Here is a 26,707-nt window from a genome sequence, read left to right on the forward strand (position 1 = left end):
AATCAGAAAACCATCAATACTTCCTATAAATGACCTCAGTTAGCCTAGAATATCCTCCCGAGTAGGACACCCTGTCGTCAGTTCTGTTTCAAAGGCAAACAGTGAACCCAAAACTTATCCGCCTGAAATGATTTGCTATCTGTGTTCTTTTACCAAACAGTTTTCAGACATGTTTGACATTATATGTCAACAAAATTAATATAAAACAGATAAATAGAGTGATACAATTTAAAGGGTTACAATAAACAATATAAAATTTATAGAGGCACAGCTGTCTGTGAAACTGGCTGCTTCCAGATTTTAAAGGATTGTATTTGCTGAAAGGGTATACATCTTGGTTAATAGAGATGAACCAGTGCACCACAGCAACACACAGGCAGTGGTTTTCCAATCCACAGTCGTAAACTCTTGCAATCTCTTCCTGTTTAGCTTTGTCCACCAAAGTCCATGGCAGCAGGGTTTCTTCCACTCCAGTTTCTTCTGCTCATATGCAGAAATAAGTTGCGAGGGGTTTTTTGCACTAAGCAAAATCTGTATTATGTACTGTTATTTCATGTTTCAATACAAATGAAATGTAGTAAAATGTGTACCCTGTTTTGTTTTGCTATTGAATTAGAAATGCAGGTTGCAAATAAGGAAGGGTATGTAATTGTTAGTTATATGAATGTTTGGGAGGAGGAGTGTTAATCAGTTCCGTAGGTGTGAAGAAGCTTTTTTTTGAAACATTTTTTCTTATGATACAGGTTTACATTGAAAAGCAAAAGGGAGAAATCCTAGGTGTAGTGATTGTGGAGTCTGGCTGGGGATCCATTTTGCCTACTGTTATCATAGCCAACATGATGCATGGAGGACCAGCAGAGAAGTCTGGAAAGCTGAACATAGGGGATCAGATCATGTCAATCAACGGGACCAGTTTGGTTGGTTTACCACTCTCCACGTGTCAGAGCATTATAAAGGTATGCAGAATGTTTCTGGAAGTCACACATTTTAAATTGATTACGTAATAGGAGAGAAGAAAGTATAGAACTCTTAAGAAAATTCTTACCAAGTGTTTGTAAAGCACTTCCCATTTCATTATCTTTAAACTACAGTGGGAATTATGCTACACAAATTTTCTGACTCTCAGAAAGTGAGCTGTGCCATTTACTTGTATAGACAAGGACTCTGCAGAACTTCACTCCACAAGAGAATGTTTTGTTGAGAAGGAACATATTACCAAATATGTAAGATATGTGTCTTCACACATGTAGACACATAGTGTAATATTGGTGGCGTATTATACAGAAATTCCTCTCTGATTTCTACGAATATGGCTGTTGAACTTACTTATTTATTTCGGCAAATTTCTGGTAACAAGTTGTATTATGTAAATTTTTTTTGCATTTTGTACTTTTTTAAATCACAAAGTCAATTTTCCATTTACAAAGTAAATTTACAAAGTAAAAAAAGTAAATTACAAAGTAAATTTTAAATTTTTGTCCATGGATTCATTTCTCAATACTTGAACTAAGATGTTTGCTATAAAGACTTTCCATTCCGGTTTCCAAAAATGTTAGTGCTGAGTTCTTATGAGTAATAGATGGATAAGTCACTGAACCTCCCATTTTAGATTCAGTGACTAGAAATGATAGCCTGGAAGTGTAGCATACTAAAAACATGGTAAAAACAGTCTTACATTTGTGAAGTAAAGAAAAAAGAATCATATTAAATATCTTTGTGCCAGCTTCAGTGGAACAAAACTCCCTACAAATTTAGGCTTTTCACATAGCCATGCTTGTTTCCTACCCCACATCAGTTTTATTTCTAAACTGTGATGAGTTATGCTTCTCTGATTCTGAGCCTTTCAAGTGGAGTTTTGTTGTGCTCATCTGTACTTTCTCAAAAGAGAAACAACCAGCTTTGCTGTTTCGAGCATCTGCAGACCTTTCTTTTCCTCACTGATACTTACTGCCGTTGTCATAGGAACTACTAGTCATTTATTTTGTCTTTCTAAGGAGAAAATAGTCCGTATTTTTGCAGATGTTCATAACTATACATCTGAAGTTGTTCATATAACACTTCTGGTAACAAGTATATAAACCACTGAATGATGCAAGCATACATTTCAATGTGGCAGAAATATCTCAGGATTTCAGAATCCTGTCAAAAGATGAGAATATTGTGTAGATAAGAATATCTTGCAAGTGCTTCAAATAACATAGTTTCAGTATTATAGATGTAATCTCTGCTACTAATTGACCATAAACCAATTGCAAACTGCCAGAGCTCAGAAGAAGCTTTCCATATGTGGTGGTTATTCCCTAATTGTATTATGCTACTTGTATCCTTTTCAGAAGCATCTGGTGCTGGCTCATATCAGAAGCACACTGAGAAACTAGATAAGCAAATAAGTTGGTCAAGTGATGCAATTGTTTTGTTTCTGATCAGCATATATTACCAGTCTGCATAATACCGGAAATTAGCCACTTCTGAAATACATTTGCTTTCTGGAAAATTAGAAAATTGTTTGTTGGTGACCACATTACTTTTTTTTTCAAGGAATACATATAAACTTGCACATTTGTCAGGGAAGTAAGAGTGCAATGATACCAGCTCTGTTGAGGGCATGTAACCTGAGTAAACTCAGATGACTGAAGTTAGACACTTGAATTCCTTTTAGAAAGGACCACTTCCAGTACTCTGCATGACTGCTACCCTCCTGGATTTAGAAGGCTGATGTAGAAGTCCCTCAGACTTTTGAGTAAACATCATACCCATGGTTAATTAGTCCCTTTCTTCTACTATGTGTGTTGTTGTGAAGACCTGCATATAGGAGATGAATGGCCCTTGGGTGCATGTGGTATGCTGCTAACTCCTCGCTGGAGTGGTGGAGTCCATAGTTGTGGAAGAGATGGCGTTCAGACCTTCTTTCTGCTGCGAGTAGAGTAGAGGCAGTTCCCACAGCTACGTGCTTTGTCATTTTGTGTTCACACAACCATTCTCCTGGATCTACTCTCAATAATTAGCCAAGCTGAGCTCAGCGCTGTGTGTAAGTGAGGGCAACTGTCTTCCGTGTGATAACTGCATCCAGTTTAAGGCACTGACAAGAAAACGTACTCTAAGGAATTCACCTTGGCAAGGATGCCAGTCTAGTTATTCAAGTCACTGCTGAATCTGGAGTTTAGCTCAACAGAATCAGCATAGTAAACTGGATGTAGATACTTCAGTGTATTACCTTAGCTATAGTAGGAGTTATTTTTCAGAATTAACCTTTTGAAGTCAGTGTCAGACACCTGTTAGTTGTAGTGGGACCCAAATTTCAATTTTACATAAAAAAGGAATTCAGAAGGAGGTGCTGGAATTGGTAGGTAAGGTGGAAGTTGCTGTATTCTTTATAAAGCATTTCTTTCTTGATGTGGATTTTATTTATGTGTTTATTTATGGCTAACCTTTTGTGTAAATGAAGCATTTCAGAAAAATATTTTAATAATCTCCAAGAGCTCTGAATACTTGAAGTTGTACAAGGGGTCAGATTGCAGTTATCTACGTTTTTACATTTGAGTTTTCAGGAAGACACACAATCACAGAGTCTCTGATGCTGGCAGTCACTGCTGAAACTGGTCTAGACCCACACTTTGACCCACACTTTGGTTCAAAGTAGAGTGGGTTGCTTAGCACTATGCTCGCTGGGGTTTAAGTAACTCCAAGGTTGGATACTCCACAACCTCACTGGGTAATCTGTTCCAGTGTTTTACCACCCTTACCAAAGTAAAAATAACTTTTCCTCCTTCAATTTTCTTCTGGTAGCAAAGAGCTCATGACAAATGTGGTAGAACTCATTTAGAAGGTAGGAGGAACGGAAATGAGGAGCAGTGCTTATACAAGCATGATATGAGCAGGCCCTGCCATTTGCTTCACAGAATTTAATATATCCTATTAGGGAAACCACTTATTTGTAACTATCTTAGCTACTTACTTAAAATTGTATTTCCCATCCACAGTCACTGGCTTTTTTGGTGAGCTGCATAGACCTGTTTACTATTCTTTTTATACGTGATTTGTGTTATCAAATGAAGAAATTGCCAACAGGAAGGTATTGTTCTTGAAACAACTGTGTCAGCTTCTGGGCAAGAAAAATTTGATATTTTGCCACTCATTTCACTAAATATTCTGATGCTTGTGTATGACATTCAGTTACATTCTGTTATAATGCATACAAAGAGCTGTTTATTCAGGGCTGTTCCCATGTCAAAATTTTAACACTTTTTATCCCCCCCGCAATGCTTATGTTAAATGTTTCACTCTATCTTTGCCAGCGTTTTTCATGGTGATTTCTTTCCACAGGGTTTGAAAAACCAGGCCCGAGTTAAACTGAACATAGTTAGGTGTCCTCCAGTAACCACAGTCTTGATCAGGAGACCGGACCTCAGATATCAGTTGGGCTTCAGTGTGCAGAATGGGATCGTAAGTAGCTTCCACACTCACTGGTTAAGCTTTAATAGACATGAAATGTATCCATTTGTGGGTAAATTTCAGTGTGAGAAGAGGGAAGCTGCCATTTTCTCTCTTACAGCAAGCAGGACTTTGCACATGTGTTAAGTCTAAGATACAAAATCTGAGTTAATCAGAGATTTTTTTTTTCTTTGACTCTACTTGACAACTTAAGAGATAGCCAGAGAAACAGAAAAGCTGCCTTAGGTTAGAGAAACAAAAATGCGTAGCAGAGGCTGGTTTTTTTTTGAATCTGCATCATTGATGTCTCTAACCAAGCCATTGCATGATCTCAAAAGAAAAAGACTGACCTTGACCTGTTTTGTTGTAAGGCATCTGCATCCTGATGTAAGGCATCTGCATCCTGATGTAAGGCATCTGCATTGTTAAACTGTGGTCCTTCGTTCACTCTTAAATTTCCAAGCCACAGCACATGTGACGTACAACACAAACAGCCTTTTCTGACTGTTCTGGTCTTGGAAGAGAAAATCCAGTAGTTTACTTGTCACTAACAAATTTTACTTTGAATCAGTGATTCATTACATTTTAGAATTTGTTGCAAGCCTCTGTGTTTAAATGCTGATTTACAGTTTATAGGCAAAAATTAGTAATCTAAAGCCTCTGTTCCTTATCTAGGCCCTGGTAAATTTGTTCTTTCCCTTCCAGATCTGTAGCCTTATGAGAGGAGGCATAGCAGAGCGAGGAGGTGTGCGTGTCGGCCATCGGATCATTGAAATCAATGGACAGAGTGTTGTAGCAACACCTCATGAGAAAATTGTTCACATTCTCTCAAATGCTGTTGGTGAGGTAAGAGCAGGCAATGTGTCTAGACAATATGACATAGTTTATCACTGTTACTAGTTAGAAACAAAAACAGTAACGAGTGGTGTCCCTCGAGGGACCATACTGGGACCAATAGATTTTAGTATCTTCGTCAATGGACATAGATGGTGAGATTGAGTACACCTGCAGCAAGTTTGAGGATGCTCAGTGGTGCAGCTGATAAGCTTGAAGAAAGGGGTGCCATTAGAGACACCTTGACAGACTTGAAAGAAGAGCTTATGTGACCCTCCTGAAGTTCAACAAGGCCAAGTGCAAGGTCCTGCACCTGGGTCTGGGCAGTCTCCAACATCAGTACAGACTGGGGGATGAATGGATTGAGAGCAGCCCTATGGAGAAGGGATTGGGAGTACTGGTGGATGAAAAACTGGGCATGAGCTGGCAATGTGCACTCGCAGCCCAGAAAGCCAACTGTATCCACACAAAAGAAGTGTGGCAGCAGGTTTGAGAGGTGATTCTGCCCTTCAGTGCTGACTCTGCACTGGTGAGACCCCACCTGGAGTACTGCATCCAGCTCTGGGGTCCCCACAACATGAAAGACGTGGACCTGTTGGAAACGGGTCCAGAGGAGGGCTACAAAGATGATCAGAGGGCTGAAGCACCTCTCCTATGAGGACAGGCTGAGAGAGTTGGGGTTGTTCAGCCAGGAGAAGGGACGAGTCTGGGGAGACCTTATTGCTGCCTTTCAATGTATAAAGGGAGCTTCTAAGAAAGATATAGAGAGACATTTTACCAGGGCCTGTAGTGACAGGACAAGGGCCAACAGTTTTAAAATGAAAGACGGTAGATTTAGATTGGACATTATGGAAGAAATTTTTTACAATGAGGGTGGTGAGACACTGGAACAGGTTGCCGGGAGAAGCTGAGGAGGTCCCATCCCTGGAAGTGTCCAAGGTCAGGTTGGACGGGGCTTTGAGCAACCTAATCTAGTGAAAGATGTCCTGCCTGCAGCAGTGGGGTTGGACTAGATGATCTTCAAAGGTCCCTTAGAACTCAAACTGTCCCATAATTCTATGATTCTACGTCTATTAGCCTGTTGGTATTCAAATCTATAAAATGGAAGTGAGAGCAAGCCAGCACACCATTTCTTTTATTATTTACCCATAGTTTTCCTATGTTTTAGAAGAACCCTAATCTGAAAACATGAAGTGTCCACAACTTTAGATGGTTCGTTGATACTAAACATACTGCTTCATAGTATCACCACCTGCAATACTTTAATAAGGGTATGAAAACTCTCAGGTTTTACCTTTTCCTTCAGTCCTGTATGACCTTAGGTAATTTCTTCACCAATGCTGTGTTGTAGTATGCGTGTTTGGAACATTGATTAACTTGTCATATTTCCTTTAGATTCATATGAAGACTATGCCAGCTGCCATGTACAGACTGTTGACTGCACAAGAGCAACCAGTTTACATCTAAAGCTGACACCTCACCGTCACAATGTGCATGGAGGATGTTTTTCCTCATTAGTGCTTGTCTCTTTAGTGCTGCATTTCTGTGTCTGCAGAGACATTTCTTTCCCCCTCTCTCTCTCTCCTTCACAGGCACAAACACACTGTCTCTCTTCACTCTCCCTTTTCCCTCTTCTCTCCACCACTTTGCTGTATTTTGGGAAGGGGTGAAATACATCTATGGGGATGTTTTGGTTGAATCTTTCTACAAGCCAACTTCATGCAGTTCCACATGCAAACCAGGAAAATAACAGCAGCATTGTTCACAGCAGGATTCACAGAGAAGATTAACTCTGCTTCATACTACATATTCAGTTTTATTTTTGTGGCTATAATTTGACAAATTATAGTAAATTTGAGTAAATTAAATGTTGCTGAATGAAAGATGTCTTTACCAAGCACATAAAAGTATAGGGTGCAGAGTGTTATCTTGGATATCCTTGCATGTGACTTTGCCTTTCTTGCCCTGTTTTCCCACAGGCATTGAGCTCAGTATTAAAGATTTATGTCTGTAGGGAAAGTAGATACCAAAAGGATAGTTTTGCCCTCAGGAAGAATTACCTGCTTATGAAGATTCAGTAAATGCTGCTGTTGTAAAATAGGGTGCCCAAACACACACCTTTTAATGCCCCTCTGTCATCAGTTCTTCATGATAGTAGGACACCAAAAGGTACTCCACGAGTTGCAGAAACATGTTACACTTGCATTACTTACACTAAGTAATTTGGGAGGCATTTTTTACAGCTGTCTCCCCGGCTCTGCCCCCCGTTTTCTAACTCTTTGTTTTCTTCTGCTTTGTTTTGAAATGCAACATGTCTTTTATAGTCCCTTGCCTATTTTAGAGGTTAAAGGAGTGGGGGGGATCTTTAAATACCTACAATAGAAATAGTGAGGGGCTTTCCTGAATAGCTACACTTTTTCTAGGCTCTTAATTCTGAATTTGGTGCGCACAGCCATGTGTGCCAGTGTATATAGACATTTTTAAGATTGTGCTTGCTATTTATGAAGTTTGAATATAAGAGATCTGCAGACTATTCTAAGTAATTTTGTTCTCTGAGCCAGTTTTAACACATATTTTTTTCCAAAGACCTGTCTAATTTTATTGACTTTCTCTTTAGTTTATGATATAGATAACAGTGGAAGAGATGAGGTGGGAATAAACTTATTTATTTTGTTATATAATTTAACTTGTGGTTTTTTCCATATGTATGGCACTTAACAGAGATATGCGTGTACTATATGCACTTGTATGAAGATGATAAACTGCAGGGATGTATGAAATCTAGGATTTGATTTGCCTCTAACTTGCATGCTAGAGACAAAAGGGGATAAAATGGTTGATTTTTTTTAAGAGGAAAAATAAAAAAAAAAAGAAGCAATGTCTTTTCTTCCTAGGGAGAAGAAAATTCTCCATTCTCTGTAGTTGTTTTTTACCAGGACTTTATATTAGTGTTCATGCTGAAATTGAACCATGCGTTTAGTCCAGGCTAGTATGTTGATTTCTTTTAAAGAAGCAGTTTCTGCTGTGTTTTATTGTGATAGAAAGGCTCAGTGAGATGAGAACAAGAGCAGGCCACACACAGCCACACACCACTTCTGCTTTGCAAATATACTGCTGGTCATAGTCACTTGTTTCTCAATTATTGTGGGGTGGACTGTGCAATTTAACCATTGTTTGCAGTCCAGTAGCGATACCTAGACATTACTACGGAGATCCGTGGAAGTGCATATCCATGTGTGTACATGCCTACGCACACTGAGCACAAACAGTGCTGAGAGCCATGGAGCACTCTTGCCAGAGGTCCATTTTTGGCTTTCAGAAATCATGGATATCCATGGGTGGACCAGAGGTAGAGAATAAACTTTGTATTTCAGTGGGCAGTAAATATTTAAGGGAGATAATGAAGTGATGCATAAACTATTGTAGTAAGTGAATATGTTTTAGTGTTGAGATTAGCGTATGATGACTTGATTTTACTGCAGTTCTTGTTGTTATATTATTTAATCCCAATCTCCAGAATAGCGGATTGCACAAGAGAGCGGTGTTAGTATTCCAGGTCAGTACTTACCTCTGCTACCTGACTAATGCAACTAGATAGTGAATGAATTGTGAGTATGTCGTTTAACTGTAGACATCTGGTTTATGACCATTTGAACTTTTTTTTTCCAGAACTTTCCATATATATAGTAACATTTGTAAATATGATATATAACCATGTACAATTTAGAAGATTATATACAGTGCAGCCTTTCCATAAGTTGCCTGAGGAAACTTAGCGAACTCTTGAAGACACAGTTATCATGCTTCTGGTTCCTGCTGTGTTTAAGCTCTCAGCTTCACTTGTTTCTGTGGTTCTGTCCAGCTCATGTGGTGGGGTCTTTAACTCACTTCACTGCGAAATGGTGAAGACCTGAACATGCAAATGTACTTAGAGGTGAAACAACTGTTTCTCTTAAGGTCTTGCAGCCAAGATTCTGTGAAGTTAATGGCACCTGAGTGCTTGAGCAGTTCATGGTAAATAGGTGCTTAACATTAAGCAAGTGAATGCTTGCAGGATCAAAGTCTAGCAAAAAATCTCAAGTTTTCCAATTGCAGTGTGTGCGTCAGATTTCTAAACTGGGAGGTCAGCAGCGTGTGCACACTTCTGATAACGCTCTTGTAAACAATCCCATTATACTTTGTAAAGGGAAAGAGTTTCAAGGAAAAGGAGCTCGAAAGGGAAAGCTGGCCGTTCTCTAGACTGTTGCAGCAGTTTATTAGATTACATACGTGAATTTTTAACAGATTCAGAGGAACAAACTGCTGGTTTACATTCCTTCTTCGGTGACAGACCTGAATTCTTTTTCATCCTTGCTGCTTCATACAGTTTAATTAACTCTTCAGTGTTTACATTAAGGATGAAACATCCCTTACATTATTTTTTTTTTATTGGCAAGTTTCACACATTTGTTTTGAATCTTGTTTGAATTTGATACTTAATGGGGATTTCCAGATTTGCTTGCTTTCCTTGTTTTCTAAATGAAATGTGTTTTTGAAGACAACAGTGTGGTTGAGATCTCTTGTACATATTTAGCGCAGTACCTAGGCTATGAAGTTGTACTATTGTTCTGTAAAGGGGATGAATAGAAATTATTGTAAAGCGTTGGGAAAAGTATAGTATTGTATTTGTAACAATATTGTTCTTTGTAAACATTTAATGATCTCTATATATAAATATAAATATATATATAAATATATGTGAGCCTGGAATGTTGATACTGCACATCTACTGAATGTAATTCCTCTGATGTTTTTTGCCACAGGTCTTTGACCTCTGTAATGAAGCTGCAGTGGTTTGATTTGGGGGGAGGGTAAGGGGGAGAGGAGTGGGCTTTTTGTTTTGGGTGGGGGGTTTCTGGCCAGCTATTTTGTTGTGATGTATTTACTGTGCTACTACCTTCCTTTATTTAACAGAGCGCTAATGTCTGTAAGATTTGCAACAATAAAATACAAAACAAAAATACCTCAGACAAGGCTGAGAGTTTGCTCATACTGATCTAAGGGTTGGCTCGCCAGTACTGAATGCGTGAGTTCTTGGAAGTTGTCTGAACTTCTCTTTTGCCACTTAGTCTGGAGTTTCTGCAGATGTGAACCGATGCTATTAAGTTTATTTTTAAAACAGCATTATTTTCAGGTAATAGATGGCACGAGTGCTCCTAAATTAAGCTGATTCCTCATCTAAGGTTGCACGCCAGTTTTTACCGTATGAAATGTCACCATGTTTGCATCTTCCAAAAATATGTTGTTTCAAGATGCCTTTTATGTGACAGAAATATTTCATTGTCAGATGCTTGGCAGAAAAAATGCTTTTTTCGTAAGTGAGGCCTTGCTAAAAATTCTTTACACTTACTCTAATTTCTGAAACCACTATTTTTCTTCAAAGGTCATCAGCATGGTTTACTCTTAAAGACTTCCTATCATTTGAATAAATAAAAAGTAGAATTGTAATATGTCTGTCCTTAGAATAAATCCTGGAACTGCCTGTGCTAAGGTTAAAAAATATTTGTATAATATGAGAGTTTGACTATGAAAAATATGATGGTATTTGAAAGTCAACCAGCGAGAGCCAACAAAGGAGCATTTCTTCAGGTCAGGCTTCCTAGGATTTTCTGTGCTTCGTAGGTTGCCGTGAGTACTTTGAAACTACAGAAACTGAGACAGGCCACAGCTGATTCAGAAGAAAACTAAAAATGGGCCTTCAGCCACTGGATGGCTGTTCATAACATGAAATACAAATATTGCCAACGTGGGAGAATGAAGTATTTCTTAACTTTTCACCTTATTTGCTTAAATGATAGATTGGAGAAATTGTGAAGTCTTTGTTGTAAATGGTGCAACAGACAGGCTGAGGTTGCTTTCTGTGCTTCCCGGTGTGCCACCTTCCATCCTGTTTATTATTTCTTTTTAAAGCTTTACATTCTGATTTCTATATTACCGACTTTTTTGCATTTCAGTGGATAAACCTAAGCCTGGCTTTTCCTTTAGCAGTACAGATGTAACTGTCACAGATTTGCTGTCTCCACAGAGGACATTTTCCTTGCCCTCACTTCTGGTGTTTTAATGGTTTGGATGCACACTGGGAGGACGAGCAGACCCCAGCTCCAGCACCCTGAGGGGCCTTGCAGGCTGAGGAAGTTGTGCTGACACCCTGTGGGGACGGACAGTGTCTGAGAACAGGACCGGAATTGTGATATAAATGAAAGTTCAGTGCAGGAGCATCTAGTAGCAATCCTGCCCTGAGGAACGTTGTGCCTTGAGGAGTGGGTGATCCACGTCTTGGTTAACCTGAGCAGACCCGGGTCTGCGCTGTCCTGCTCTGTGCTGCTTGTACAGCCTGGCCTTCAGGGATGTCCTTCGGACACAGCATAAATGTTGCTGGTTGATTATAAGGGAGGAGCCTGCTGGCAGCCCCTGCTTGGTACTGGTGTGTGTCCTTGCCTTTACCTGGAAGAGCAGCAAGAAGTTCTTATGTGAGCATCCTTTGTGTTAGACAGTAGAAGTGATGAACGGAGTTGTTTTATTCTAAGAAAATCTTCTAATAGCTCAAATGAACCGAAATGGGCTGACCCTTCCATGGATGGGATCTGCACAACTTCTTGCACCCTGGTCGTAGGCCTGTTTGATGCTACACAACGTGGGGTTACCAGCATCTGAAGGGATATAAAATTACCTATACTATCCTCTTTCTTTATATCATTAGCTCTAATAAGTAGCATTTTAAATGTGACTTTACAGAGTCTGAGTGCCTTTCTTATGGGGATGATAACAATTTAGCACTTCCTGGTGCAAAACACATATGCCTTGGAGTTCTGGTTTTGGTACTGTCAGTAAGGCAGGAATAATGTCCTACTGTTAAGTGAGAAGGTCACTGAGCCAAAAAAGAACTTCTTTCAAACAGTTGGTATTTTAATTATAGTTTGCAAATTAACAACCTTCTTTTGTAAAGGATAGTGTTAGAACTCTGGACACCAGCTTTTACTGAAAGCTGGCTTTGTATCTGAAAGTCTGCATTTTACGACTGGAGCTTTTAATTTAAAGCATAGTACTCATAATTTGCAAGGTTCTTTGATACTGCTTTTGACAGCTGCTTCCGCAAGAATGGTGTATAATCATGCCCCATAACTGCAGAGGTTGCCATACTTCAGAGCCAAGAAAATGTTTCTGGTCTGTAACCTCAAATAAGGTATAAAAGGCATAAAGTGCCCAGACTGTGAATGTGCATCCTGGTAGATTTTCTTCCTGGCTTCTCAGCAAGGTGACAACCACTGCACAGGGATTTCACTGGCCTCTGCAATGAAGTGTGACTATGGTCGTAAGGTGTGTGTAATAGTCATAGCTCATTAGAGAAACCGTTAGATATTGATCAGCTTGGTGTACAGGAATGAGGTGTATGTATACATTTAGCAAACAGAATTATGTATAAGGACATTATCCATGAATCTGCATGCTGACTTTTCCGAGGGAGGGCAGCAGCAATTCTTGGGAAACCAAAGAATTTTAACAGCATGCTAATTAAGAGGGATGCTTCTCAGACCCAGTGCAAAGTAACTAACTGCAGCACATACAGGAAGGGAGCAGTTGTTCATTCTTAAAGAGGTTGGTTATTGCTGTAAATGTCAATCCTAACTATTTCTGTTTCTGTAAAACACTTTAGAAGGGACACTTTTTTTCTTCTCCAGTACCATGGTTTTAGATACCCTCATTTTCTCTGCCACTGACTGCCTGCCATGACTGCTCTCCTGGAATTCTCCCCTCCCTTGAAACCTAGTGTCTATTTTAAGCGATTTGTATTCCATCTCCGCCAGGCAACGTATCTATAATTTATGCTAATTCTCATACTTTCAGGGCAGCAATTTCATGCAGAATTTTTCCCCACTGGATGATTTTACCAATGAGCGAATCAAGATGGCGGAAAAATGTCTCCCGGAATCTAAGCAACTGGCTTGTGCCACCCTGTCATTTCTGATAGTCTGTGTGCACGTGTGTGTAGGGGTAGGGAGAGGACATAAGAATGACTTTCAGAGAAGTAAAGTGAAACCAGGTACAATTTTCCACTCTAAGTCCGTATTTCATGCTTAGCCTTCAGAGAAGCATCCACTTACCCACTGATGCTTCTTCCTACCATCTTTACCCAGTCGCAGCCTGCATGTACTCTGCCCTTCCTCCCTCTTCCATCCCATGGAGCATCTTCCACGGCTTCGGTGGATTTTCCCACTGAGTGAGCAGTTGCACATGCTGTACCTTCTCCAGAACGACATCTTCACGCGAGGCCATGGAAGTTCAGGAGATATACCCTGGCAGCACTGGGGAGAGAGACAGTATGACAGATTGTACTCAGTTTTGTGCTCCCGCCCCCAGTTTTAGAATGAGAAGGTCTGGGACTAAGAGGGCAGCATCTCATCCACTAATACATTCCCATTGCTCTAACTGGGGGCTCTCACCGTGGGGTGAGAGTTGCAGGAGGAGTGGCGAAGGCATCATTATTTGAGAGACTGCTGTTGATGGAGACCTTTTCATTGGTGCTGAAGACTGCCCGGGCAAGAAGCGAGACTGTATTTTGCAAGTGGAAGGGGCATGAGAAATTTGTCTTTCGAATGTATGATAGCTTATAAAGCTGGTAGGTTGGGTTTTTTTTAAAAAAAAAAAAAGAGCCGCTGGTGGGAGACCGGTTCTGATGAAAAGAGATTTGCCTAAACTTTTCCTTATGGGATAAAAAACACTTTAGGAAATGAAAATTATTCTGCTGCTAGGGGCTGCAGTCTCGCTGGAGCTGTGGTGATTAAGGTTAGCTGCTAGACACCTTGTAGCTCTTGAAATCTTTGCATGTTTTAAACTTGTTTAAGTAGCATTAAGTGTAGTAAGTGTCCTTTACATTATGTCTGGCTGAGATTCAAGTTATGATGAAGAAAAAGAAACTGGCTATGTTACTGCCAGTAGATTTAGATTAGATATTAGAAAGAAATTATTTTCTGTGAGGGTGGTGAGACACTGGAGAAGTTTCCCCGGGGAAGCTGTGGATGCCCCATCCCTGGAAGTGCTCAAGGCCAGGCTGGATGGGGCTTTGAGCAACCTGGTCCAGTGGGAGGTGTCCCTGCCCGTGGCAGGGGGGTTGGAACTAGATGAGCTGTAAGGTCCCTTCCAACTCTAACCCTTCTATGATTCTACTGTGTCTGTCCTGCTGAAAGATAATTAAATTATAACTTGCTACACTGTTTGGATGTATGGGTAACTTTTTTTTTTTTTTTAAACTTGCAATGTTTTTGTTCCAATGCTTGTAGAGGAATTTAACTTTTAATTTAATTTAATTTAATTTATCTTAGAAAACTACTCAGTTTGCGAGAGCAGTATTTTGCAGTTTAATTGCTTCCTATCTAGAACGTTATTTCTTCTTTTCTGGATGGGTGATCCACCGCTGGCGAGGGGCTGTAAATCCGTGGCACTCAAGGCGTGGTATTGGCTGCCACTGTGGCTGACGGGGCTGGGCACCAGTGGACAAAGCAGTGTTCTGGAGGGTAGATAGATAATCCTTGCAGTCAGCGAGGGCCTGCGGGGCCAGCCCCTAGCCAGTCGGGTTGTCCAGTCACCGGTGCAGAACAGAGCACAGCCTGGCTACAGCCACCAGCCTGCTCAGTGTTCAGGCTCATCTCCAAGAAATACAGGAATTCCAGTATTATCTACACACCGGTTCAGCTACAGAAGTTGCAGGTGTGTTACATGAGGTACCTGGAGATGCAAGTGCCTCAGCTTCATACGCATTCTCCACATGAAGTGAGGCTGGCTACCTGTAGTGCGCCCTGGCCACAGACTTGGCTGTCAGCTCTCTGAAACGCTCCGCTGCAACAGGGAACAGGCCTTCTAGAGAAGCCTGTGATAATCAAAAGGTGAGTATCATCGGTCAGAAAAGTTGATAGCTCCGAGTACTTTATTTTTTATTTTTTTTTTTTTAAATCTTTCCCTCTGGTGGAACAGCTTCTGTTGCCCCATTATTTCTCTTAGTCTCTGTTAAAGCACGACCGGCTAAAAAACAGGTCATGGTTTGTGCAGGTAACGAAGGAAACACCTTACCTGGGTAATAACTTGACTGATAGGTTTTATAAATAATTGTGGCACTTGTCCTGGAGTAATTACTTGGTCAATTAGAAATTAAGAGCTTTGGAAAGCAGGTAATTTAGTGAAATCAGATTTTCTCTTTCCTGTTACCTGAAACACGTACCTGCCTTTTGAAGCGCTGCCCGATGTCTGGTAACTTTAGTTCAGGTTAGTCCCATTACGCTGGGATAATGAGCAATTAACTGAACTGTGATCAAGTCTTCTGAACCACAAGCTTATGTTGCATCCAGACTTCGAGCCTGGGGACCTTTGCAGACTTTTCTCCCCGTGGGGTTGCAGGGAGTTTATACACAGAATGTGACAGCAAAGTAAGAGCTGTCAACAGCTACTGTGAGCACAGTTTGCACTGATGGGGTGTGCGTGGTTTTCCTCTTCCACAATGAACAACTGGGAAAAGGAAGCTAATACTGAAGATCTAAAAGAATTCCCACTTATGATGATGAGTTTTAAATGTGGTTGCAAAACATGTAACAGAGCGGACTTAAAAAGCAATGTGTTCTTGTGGTGTTTCCCTTCTTCTCCAAGACAAACCACCTCAATTTTTACTTGCTATGTTCTTACTTCTGGAAGCAAAATGTACCAATAGGCCAGTGCTCCAGCAAACTCAATACCCCTAACGTATTTCCTCTATTGACAGGAAAAATAAAGCAGCAAGTCCAGTGCAAAGATAAGCATTTTTATTATTCAAGTTATCATCTTTAGTGAGTCAAACCACGCCGCACAGTTTCAACTTCTGAACAAGCTTAATTAAAAGTCCCTTTAAAGCTTTTTGGTTTTTCAGTGGGAAAGCCATTTAATAATTTTTAAATGAAGCTTTATCATTAAAATAGCAGCAGGAATACTTAGCCATCCTAGCCACAAACAGTGTTAAGTAGTCACCTCCACATCTGAAGAGAATTTGAGCTGGCTGCTTACATGCTTCCAGCATGGATGTCAGCTGGCACATCACAATGTGCTTGTTATGTGCCAGCAAAAAAACACAAAAAAAAAAAGAAAAAAAAAATATCAGTGGAGCTACAGTAACACACACCAGATGAACACAGGCATTGACACTGGCCCTGTTCTCCAGTGAGATACAAAGTGCACACATGCAAGAACTGTCCTTGCCTCACCCTGGTAAATCAAGGCATAGAGCCATTCTGCCCTCTCGCTTGTGAGTTGAGTGAAAAAAAAACAAATCCATCCTAAGTGGTGATGGACTAGGGAGACACAACTGGACAGTACCACACCACAAACAGACTAGTCGCACCTGAGCAGCCCAATAAAGGCCAGCTTCCAAGCCACTTAATAGGCTTTTGGAACAAGCTTCCCCTTCGGAGTCTGAGCGTGAGGGTACAAAAAAAAAAAAAGGATTATCGGCACACTCTTCCAACCCCAGGTCAGAGATAATTTTCCTCTGCAGCACGTATGCCTGACAGAAGTGCTCCACTGAGGAACAAACAGAAAACAGCTCAAAGAAAGGCAGAAACCAGCTCAAAGTACAGTTTCCCTGACAACACCAATAAGACTGTGGGGCCGTTCATGCTCTGCTCTCCGGATCCTCCTTTCTGGTAGCTCATCCTCATCTGTGGTGAAAGTACTCAGGTCACCACAGCTCTCCCGGTGCAGCAATCCAGGACGCCGTCTGAAAGGTAACACATGGGCACTCGATGATGTGGCTTGCTGGGCGGGTGTCATCACCTTTAAAAGGGGGGGGAAAAAAAAAAAAAAGCAAATCAGATTTTTTTTTCAGGCTCTTGTTCCATTAAAATAGTTTCTTACCCAACTAGGAAGAAGCTAGTTGTAGTGCTGAGACTAAAATTGCTATTTGTCAAGGAGGCAGAGGAAAAGCAATCTCAATTGGGAAAACGAGTGAGTGTTGGGTATTTTTTGGTGGTTTTTTTGTAAGCTGCACAAGAATTAGCTCACCCCACACCATGGCCTGTCGCGTATGGCTTAACAGGAATCTAAATGTTGCTTCCTGCAGAAGCCACTAGACTGTAATAAGCTTCAGGCCAGCATGAAAAATTAAATTATCATATGGAAATTTTTTTTTCAGCTCTTTCTGTCAGATTTGTTGAGGCTTTTGTTGCCGGTAGGCTGCAGTGGGAAATCTCACTTTATGTGCAGAGCCTAATTAAAATCTTTGATGTGTTTTGTGTGAGAACTCAAACCAAAACTAGTAGTCACAGCAAATCACCTGTACCATGCATGAATCAACTCATCTATCCAAATGGTCTGTAAGCTACCAAAACATTTGTTCGATGAAGTCTATATTGTCTGAAACTTCTGAATATTCATTCCATTAACGTAAGCACGTATTTTCTACTTTCTGCTTTTTTTTTCCCCTTTAGTACTAGGTCTTATTTTTATCATGGGAGCCAATTACAAAAAGTTTCTTCTTGACAGCCTTCATTCCTTCCACTTTATATGCAAATGCTTTATAAATCTCTTCCCTCTCCCTGCCATGCTCAGTATAAAACACTGTCATGTTATTTACAGTTCATAATTCTACCGCAGAAGACCATCTCCTTCAGCTTTTAAAGACACATATATTCAGTCCTCTGAAAACCTTCCTGGATGTGTGGTTGATAGAGCAAGAGACATCACAGCTACGCAGCCTCTCGCACGCTCTCTAAATAAAACCGACATACCAAAAGAAGCTATTTGGGTTCAGAAACTTTGATACACAGAGCAGAGTGGCAAATACAAACCTATACTCCCACAAGGCCAGCCTGGGTTTCCACATCACCCAATAAATACAAGCAATAAAACTACCTGCTCAAGGAAGGTGGCACTAGTGATAGCTTCTGCCATATGTTTCTCATCCGATTTTAAAACAGACTTGATGTTTTCCACCAATTCGTGTACGTCAGGGCTCATGCTGCAGGAGGACTGCTCCAGGATCCACGCCACAAGCCGTTTGGTGTCCGTGTAAGACTTGTAGTCTATCAAAGACTGGGGTCTTCCCCTCAAAGCTCTTGCTCTCACACTCTTCCGCAAGGTGACAGCGCAGAGTTGAGGGTTTGCGTCAGTCTGCGTTGCAGCTTCACAGCTGAGCACTGCCCCTGAAGACAAAGATCAAGCAAAGCAAACAATCCACTTGGTTCACAGGACTGTTCGACAAGTGTCCCCCGAGATTTCAATCCTGATGCAGTGCAGAATTTAACTGTGTAAAACCTAACAGCCTGGTATGGTCAGGGTGGCACACAAGGATTACTCTGTATTCGATTTATGCTAGAGGAAATGCCTGTAAAACAAAGTAGTACACAGCTATGGTTGAGCGCATATCACATGTCAAAGGGTCTGGTGGGACATTTCTGGGAAGGTTGTCTGCCATTTAGTGTATGTTGGTTCCTTTCTCTTTTGCTTCTGTTCTGAATAGACCTGAAACAAGCACTGCGTGTTAATGTTACCAGACAGTTGTACAAGGCTGGTTAAGCAAAGCTTGAAGGCTTTTATGAGCTTTCCTAAACTTTTTGTAACCTTCAGCTAGTCACAAAATATCAGAAAATAATTGCTTGTCAAGTAGGAAGCTAGTAATAATACACACTGGAAATTTAATGGAAAGAACCCCAACCAACCAAACCAACAAACCATTCAAAATTACCTTGTAAGGACTAAACAAGGGGCAGCAGGGAATCAATTCCACTGCCTTTGGCCTAAATAACAATCATCACTTTTTGGCCCTGCTAAAAAAAAAATAAATAAATAAGAGCACCTACAGGTTGTTCAAGAAGCACTTTAATGTTGGCTTTATGCCAAACACAGTACCAGGAGGAGGGCCAAAACTTTCCAGCAAGAGGAGCACTAACCAACTTAGAATCATAGAATGGTCAGAGTTGGAAGGGACCTTACAGCTCATCTCGTTCCAACCCCCCTGCCATGGGCAGGGACACCTCCCACTAGAGCAGGTTGCTCAAAGCCCCATCCAACCTGGCCTTGAACACTTCCAGGGATGGGGCATCCACAACTTCCCTGGGCAACCTGCTCCAGTGCCTCACCACCCTCACAGTTAAGAATTTCTTCCTAATATCTAATCTAAACCTCCTCTCTTTCAATTTAAAACCACTACCCCTTGTCCTATCACTATACTCCCTGATCAAGAGTCCCTCTCCAACTTGAAGCAACTTCTCTTGTTCTGTTGCAGCTGAGTTCCCTTTCTGCAGCACTCTCATGTGTTTAAGTCTCAGGTGTAGTTCTGAACAGACCTAACCTCAGTTACATCCAGCCTAGAGCACACAAATGCTTCTGACTGATGGAGTCTACAGCAGAAGCGCTCTGCTCCACTTTCACAGCTATGAGTAGGCTCTGTGTCATGTAACTATTGCTTCAGCAGCAGATTCTCTGGGGTGCAGTGGTGGAAGTTGATAGGAGGAAAAGAGAAAACACATGATGTAGCAGAGACATAAAAAACATTCCACAAAATAGTAAGTGTAATCCAGACTGGCAGGCTCCCTTTATTCAAAATAAGTGGTTGTTACTAACATGCTTCCTCCCCACGTACATTTTGTGAGTGCCTGTATGTACCAGCAGCTACTATATACAATATCTTCCAATAAAAAAGGCAAGACTCTCAACTAGTGGATTTTTAAGACTGTCAGCGGAATCAAGGACTCTGCAGCCACACTAGCACTTTTTCCACAGCAACTGAATTAGATCACTGACATCAAAGTAGCTCAACAGACTTCATCAGCTCTCCACTCTGGGTTTTTTTTGTGTTGAGTTTTTGGGTTTTTTGATGCTATAAGGAGGAAGAATAGGGGTGTAAATTTATAGGCTAATACCAAATACCCAAGCTAATTTTGCTTTAAATTGCTCACACTAACAACTGCCCTTGCAAGCTTTTAGATGCCAGTGTACGAATACATGAAGAAATCTTATGTGGTCCCTCCTCCTCATCTTCCACCATCTCTCCCTCCTCCTGAAACCAGCAATGCCTGACACGGACTCTTTTCCAAGACAGGAAAGGCTGAAGAGCAGCAAGACTAAAGTATTGGGAGAAGATTTGGCAAAGCATGAACCGTTTGCTCTAATGTGGGTACTCGTTGGGAGACAGCGGCTGATTTCTGGAGGTACTAGGTTCAAGGTACTAACCTTCTGACAAATGTTCTTTTAAGGACTCATTCAATAAGCACTGACAAAGAAAAATCAATTCACCTTGAAGCAAATGGCTGTGCAGCGCAGGATCACTTTTAGACCGTTTCCGCAAAGGACTGAAGGCTTTCCTGCAAGCTCCTTCTGCAGGCACCGGGCTTGCATTTGAGGGTGAAAGGCTCACTCTGCTGGAAGACTCGGGAATTTCTTCACCTGAATAATTAGGAATAGTAAAGGTGAAGGAAAAGCAGTCAGAATAAAGAGAAAGCAGTCAGAGGTGCACATACATGTGCATATGCCCACACTCGCCAGTAACGTTGGTCTAAAGCCTGCTTAAACATTTGCAGAAACCTGTTCAGCCTTATTCAACTGGAGTAGCAAAAAAAAAAAAACACAAAAAAACCCCACCACAATAAAAATTCAGCTTTTCCTAGTACAAACTTTGCTTCAAACTACCTGATCAGAGAGAAGGGAACGACAGCTTTCTTGGAGAGAAAACCAAATCTCATAGAGCCTGAAATCCTTCTGCATATAAGCAGATGTACCAAGATATGACAGCATATGGTCACAGAGGTCAGTTACTGTTTGCAGTCAGGTAGCTCATAAATCAGTCACCAGGCCCTACAAGAAAATTAAAGAGCTTGTTTCATCAGGTTCTTTATTAAAATAAAGATTTTACTGAATTCTTGTGACGTGTTTCATCTTTCCAATTAATCAACATTCCTCCTTTTCCTCAGGGTGAAATTATATGCTGTGATTCCCACAGCTTTCTTTTAGTTAGCAAGACAGGATGAAGCTATGTATTTCTCACCATGGCTGATTCCGTACCTCCCATCTGATGGCACTGGACAGATTACAGGAAACAATGTTCTTGATTATACATGAGCAAAAAACCAAATTATTGTAAACAGTCTCTTACTCAGAGCATGGCAAATGTCTGTGCTGCTACTCTAACAGAAACATGCCAGTGACTGGAGCATTTGAGAAAATTAAGGCTTGGATGATATGTACTTGTTGAGCACAGCACCTTATCTCCTACACAAATTTCACTGAATTTCACTGAATTTTTAGAGTTGGAAGGGACCATAGAGATCATCTAGTCCAACTCCCCTGCTGAAGCAGGACTGCCTAGAGCATGTTAGAGCATGTTACTCAGGACTGCATCCAGGTGGGTCTTGAAAATCTCCAAAGAAGGTGACTCCACAACCTCCCTGGGCAGCCTGTTCCAGGGCTCTGTCACCCTCACCGTGAAGAAGTTTTTTCTCATATTTGAGTGGAACCTCCTATGTTCCAGCTTGTGCCCATTGCCCCTTGTCCTAGAATCTCTAAAGAGAAGAACCAGTGACACAGGAGATAGCAGCCTGGCAAGTCAGGAGGTTGGACACAGCAACAAAGCATGACAGGCCAAGAATCAGGCAGGACTAAAGAAGCCATCACCAATATAAACTTTGTAAAGTCAGTGGAGTTGTGTCAGTCAGTCCTTGAGGTACAGTGCTGCTGGTACTCCGGAGATGATGTTTTTTTTTAAAACTACTATATAGATGAATTAACTGATTTCATGGGGAGGGACTCTTTATTAGGGAGTAGAGCAATAGGACAAGGGATAATGATATTAAACTGAAAGGGGGGAGATTTAGATTAGATATTAGGAAGAAATTCTTAACTGTGAGGGTGGTGAGGCACTGGAACAAGTTGCCCAGGGAAGTTGTGGAGGCTCCATAACTAAAAGCGTTCAAGACCAGGCTGGATGGGGCTTTGAGCAACCTGCTCTAGCGGGAGGTGTCCCTGCCCATGGGGGGGGGGTTGGAACTTGATGATCTTTAAGGTTTCTTCCAACCCGAAGCATTCTATGATGTTACGATAATTCTTCATAATATTAGTATTTCAGACATCAGAGAGATAACTGGCTTAAGCTGCTGTGTACTGGAAATGCATATACCTAGTATGTGGTGATATAGAGCCACTGCCATGCATCCCCAGACATCAGTAGAACTGCATGTCTTCCTACTACAGCTGGCAAGGAAACTCCCATTTTGCTTGACAGGAGCGCTTTTGAAATCAGTGAAACCATTTTGGCTAGCCCAGAGAAGCTTACAGCTCCTCCTGCAGCCAGCACTCCCCGTGTTCTGCTGCCTGAGATGAGTGCGTAGCTTTAACTTCCGTGGGGAGCTACACTTGGTTGACCAGTCCTGAGGATGCCAAGGGAATCATGGCACCATACACAAATGCCCTGGCACAACAGTGTACCAGCATAAACTGGAACTTCAGCTTTTATTTATAGACTGTTAGTCTGCATCACTTGAGACAGCCCATGCAGTTACTCTACCACAATTCCAACATACGCCCTCATTTTGTATTTCCCTCCTGCTGTGGTTTAACCCCAGCAGGCTCAGGCCCACACAGCTTCTCACTCACTCCCCCACAGCAGGATGGGGAGGAGAATTGGAAAGGCAAAAGTGAGAGGACTCATGGGTTGATATAAAGGCAGTTTAATGCAGAGAGGGGAGGGGGAACAAAACAAACCAAAGAAAAAAAAGTAGTGATGCAAAAGCAATTGCTCACCACCAACTGACTGATGCCCACCCAGTCCCTGAGTAATGGCAGCTCTGGAAAACTCTCCCCAAGCCTATATTGCTGAGCATGACATTATATGGCATGGGACATCCCTTTGGCCAGTTGGGGTCAGCTGTCTCAGCTGTGTCCTCTCCCTCCCAGCCCTCTCGCTGTGAGGGGCAGAGTAAGAGATGGAGCAAGACTCAGTGCTGCGCAAGCGCTGCTCAGCAAGAGACAAAACATTGGTGTGTTATGAAAACTGTTTTGGTGACAATTCCAAACCAGCACCATATGGGCTGCTATGAAGAAAAGCAACCCCATGCCAGGCAGACCCAGTACACCTCCCCAAATGTAAGTAAATTAAGAGATACTGCTCAGCATATTTCCTTTTCTTAAATTCATTGCCCCTAGGAAGCCTTGGCATCTAGAAGAAGCAGCGTTAATTTCCTTCATTAAGATGCTCACTTTCTTCTTTATCTGAATTTATCAGCCAGGCTGAGATGTAAATGTCTCTTTACAGGCCTTCTTAAATAAAATAAAAAAAAAAAAAAAAAAGAGAGAGAATTAGAAAAAAAAAGATGATCTGTTCAAAAGGAGGGTACAATTTACAACATGACCACATGTGCTCAGGTCTGCTTGTTTGCAAAGGAAGTTTTTTAATACAAACAAAACCTCATGCACACAATGCCTCATCATGGCTTTTTTAAAAAAAAAAAGAACAAAAAAACCCACCAAAACTTTCCTGACTCTCCTTCACAACAGTTGCATTTTCTATAGTATTCTTTTCCTGTTTTCCATTCTCACAACTTTAAGCAGTCACCATGGTACAGCCTTATGTTTGATATCTTATTTTCATTTGTGCTCAAAGTTCCCAGGGAAAGCAACAGCAGTTCTAGGGATATGAAGTCCTTGAGAATTAGACTTTTTTGCTTCAACTCTTCTGAATTTCTTTTTGGCTATCATAAGTGATGAGATATCAGAAGCATTTAAGTGCTTGTTTTCAGAGGTTTCAGGCAGCCTGCTGGGGAGTGTAAGGAAACTGTGAAAGACTTGTTATTTGACTGAAGTATGGTTTTATGTAAATAACTTTTTTCCTGCCACCACTTAGTAGGGACATTTTCAAGTGATAAACTTCACACCAAAGTTTTCCTATAGCTTGAAAAGTAGGTTGGCAGAAGAGAATCCACAGTCAAATAATAGATTTGGGTCTTTCTCCCCTCAGCCCCTGCCTCAGTGTCTTTACTCTCTGTCTGGTATGAATGTTGCACAGAAAGGCACACAGCCATCTGTTGCACAAAAGATAATCTGCCCCATAATGGCAAGTTCAAATGAAAAGCAGAACAGATTTTCACCAGGGCTGTACTGGAAAAGCTGCCTGTGACTTATCTGGGATCTGATAATGTTTAACCACAAGCATACACCACAATAAAGATCAGGCTGAAAACAACTTGGAATCATTTCCATAGTTTTCTAAAACAACGCTGAGCAAAGCTTGATGTGGCCTCTATGCGTAGTCTAGCTATGTCCCATACCAGTATGCAGAAACTATTTAGTAGTTCTTCCGGTGCAGGCTGATTAATATATCTTCTTTTTGTATCTTAAGAGCAAACAACTTTTTATATCTTTTAAACATTGATCCCTGCTCCTACTGCCCAAAACAATCACGATTCTGTATGTCTGGCTTGCAATACGGTGGCCATCTTTCAAAGAAATAATAATGCTGCTCTGACATTAAGTCATCTGGGTTGGGTAGAACTGTTCTAGAACAAATTTTAAAATGTACTTTTTACCTTGAGAGGCCTCCCTGTCACTCACTTCCCCTGAATCAACGACTTCCACAACACTTATTTGTAGTGCATCTTCCTGGAATGAAATAGAAAAGTTAAAAAATCACAAGCCACCATCTTTTTTCTGAGACAAGAACTGCAACATCCACCTTAGAAAGTGAACACTTTTGCTTAACTGCATGGTTTGGGCTGCACTGGCCACTAAAATGAATGACAGCCTCTTTAACCTCTCTCCCCAGAGAAGGGAGAGAGAATAAGAGAGACTTTTGGGTTGGAAATAAACTAAACTACTTTTATGAAATATCAATAATAAAAAGAAATTATAATAATATCAATAAGAAGATAAGGAAGTATATACAAAACCAATATCAAGCTCCCAGGATGATGATCATGCCACCAGCAGGCACTAGGAAAGTCCTAGATGGGAACTGAACTCAGGAACTGGATTCAGGAACACATGGGTCAAAGGCAGATGAACAGAATTCTCCTTGCACGCCAGCCACTGAAGACAGAGGCTGACTCTTTGACCCCTCAGCTTTTATACTGAGCGTGGGGCAGATGGGATGGAATACCCTGTTGGTCGGTTCTGGGTCACCTGTCCTGGCCGCTCCTCCCCACAGGTGGGACCCTTCTATGCTCTTCTGCTTCCGACCCTCCAACAGGCATATAATAAAATTAGCTGACCTTGGTTGTTACAGCAATAAGAAGAAGCAGGAGCCTCTCTGCATACCATTCCTTGGTGTTCACTATAAACATCAGACCTTATCACTCCAGTAGCAAACACTGTCTGAAAAATATGCTGCTAATTTCAGAGTGCAGTTCAGTTGAAGAGGCTTAGCTGAAAAGTAAAATTACTGAAAAGAAAATTGGTTCTGTTCTACCTCAAACCAGGACAAGTGACTACATGATATGTGTTTAATTCCACTGTAAAACCAAGACTAGCAACTGTCTAAAATTAGTGTTCATCATCCAGGTCAGACAATTTTATCCTCCTGAGTATTTTCTGGAAAAATGCACCTGTCTTCTGAAAAGGTATCATGGCAAAACCCTGACCTAGTCCCACATGGGAGGAGTACAGATGCAGTAAGGAAGTAAAGAAAGGAGGAAGCACAGGTGTCTTCTAGAATAACCACAGTGTATTTTACTCCTCCCATGCTTGGACACAGCTTTCCAACCGGGGAAAACTCAACTCTAAAGGTAAGTGACTAATTAAGATCTTCGGTGAAATTCACAGCAAGCCACATTTGTAATGAAACATTCTCCTGCTACTCTGAAATGAAAAGATACCTGACATGTGTTTACCATCCCTCAGTGCAACTTTACCTTTATAGCAGAAAAAACACATTACACTTTAAACTCCAGTGGGCCCTACCTGCTCAGAGCTGTTCTGGCTCCACACAGCTTCATAAGGAGGAGGTGGGTCCAGAGGGCAGAACACTTCAACGCCTTTGATTCGCGCTCCATAAATATGGGGTAACGGAATCACATCCGAGCCAAGCATCCTGCAACAAGCAACACCAAGCAACTCTTGTCAGTATGGCTTTCCAGCTGCAGAAAACCATCATCAGCTACTAAACTCCAATGGCTTTGCCATGCCAGCTCAGATTTTGGGATCTCAGTCACAGCTCATCAACCCGCTGAGAGCTCCAAGAGATTTTCCCAGAAGATGGCAGGACATTGCTCCTTAGCAGGTGCCTCTCCAATGTGTCCACCAGAGCTTCACACATCTTTGGGCAGTGCTGCGCCCAGGAATCCATTTCAGTTTTATTTCACAGAGATTCAGTTTTGTTTCAAGAGATTCAAACACAGGCAGTCATATAAAATGTGATAGCCTAGCTCTGATTTTTGTGTACTAAATTCTTAATTATAGCTGAAAT

At 41.3% G+C, this 26,707-nt stretch overlaps 2 protein-coding genes across 3 annotated transcripts in view; one reads left to right on the forward strand and one right to left on the reverse strand.

Annotated features, from left to right (window-relative positions):
• APBA1 (amyloid beta precursor protein binding family A member 1) overlaps positions 1 to 8,119 on the forward strand; it is a 36,093-nt gene extending 27,974 nt beyond the window's left edge. The window contains exons 8-11 of one of the 2 annotated variants that reach the window (XM_074166013.1): positions 744 to 956; positions 4,324 to 4,443; positions 5,137 to 5,277; positions 6,661 to 8,119. In XM_074166013.1, coding sequence (XP_074022114.1) covers positions 744 to 956; positions 4,324 to 4,443; positions 5,137 to 5,277; positions 6,661 to 6,732 — 546 coding nt within the window. In that variant the 3' untranslated portion in view covers positions 6,733 to 8,119. The remainder of the gene's footprint in view (positions 1 to 743; positions 957 to 4,323; positions 4,444 to 5,136; positions 5,278 to 6,660) is intronic. The other variant, XM_074166012.1, reaches the window with a different exon arrangement.
• A 7,951-nt stretch (positions 8,120 to 16,070) lies between these two features.
• LOC141477321 (endosomal transmembrane epsin interactor 1-like) overlaps positions 16,071 to 26,707 on the reverse strand; it is a 31,853-nt gene continuing 21,216 nt past the window's right edge. Inside the window, exons 7-11 of the mRNA XM_074166437.1 lie at positions 26,203 to 26,332; positions 24,834 to 24,906; positions 20,554 to 20,703; positions 18,172 to 18,461; positions 16,071 to 17,094 (exon numbers count right to left, since the gene is read on the reverse strand). Of these exons, the coding sequence (XP_074022538.1) occupies positions 16,888 to 17,094; positions 18,172 to 18,461; positions 20,554 to 20,703; positions 24,834 to 24,906; positions 26,203 to 26,332 (850 nt within the window). The 3' untranslated portion in view covers positions 16,071 to 16,887. The remainder of the gene's footprint in view (positions 17,095 to 18,171; positions 18,462 to 20,553; positions 20,704 to 24,833; positions 24,907 to 26,202; positions 26,333 to 26,707) is intronic.

This window comes from Numenius arquata, chromosome Z (genome assembly GCF_964106895.1).
Source record: "Numenius arquata chromosome Z, bNumArq3.hap1.1, whole genome shotgun sequence".
In the NCBI taxonomy this organism is placed as follows: domain Eukaryota; kingdom Metazoa; phylum Chordata; class Aves; order Charadriiformes; family Scolopacidae; genus Numenius; species Numenius arquata.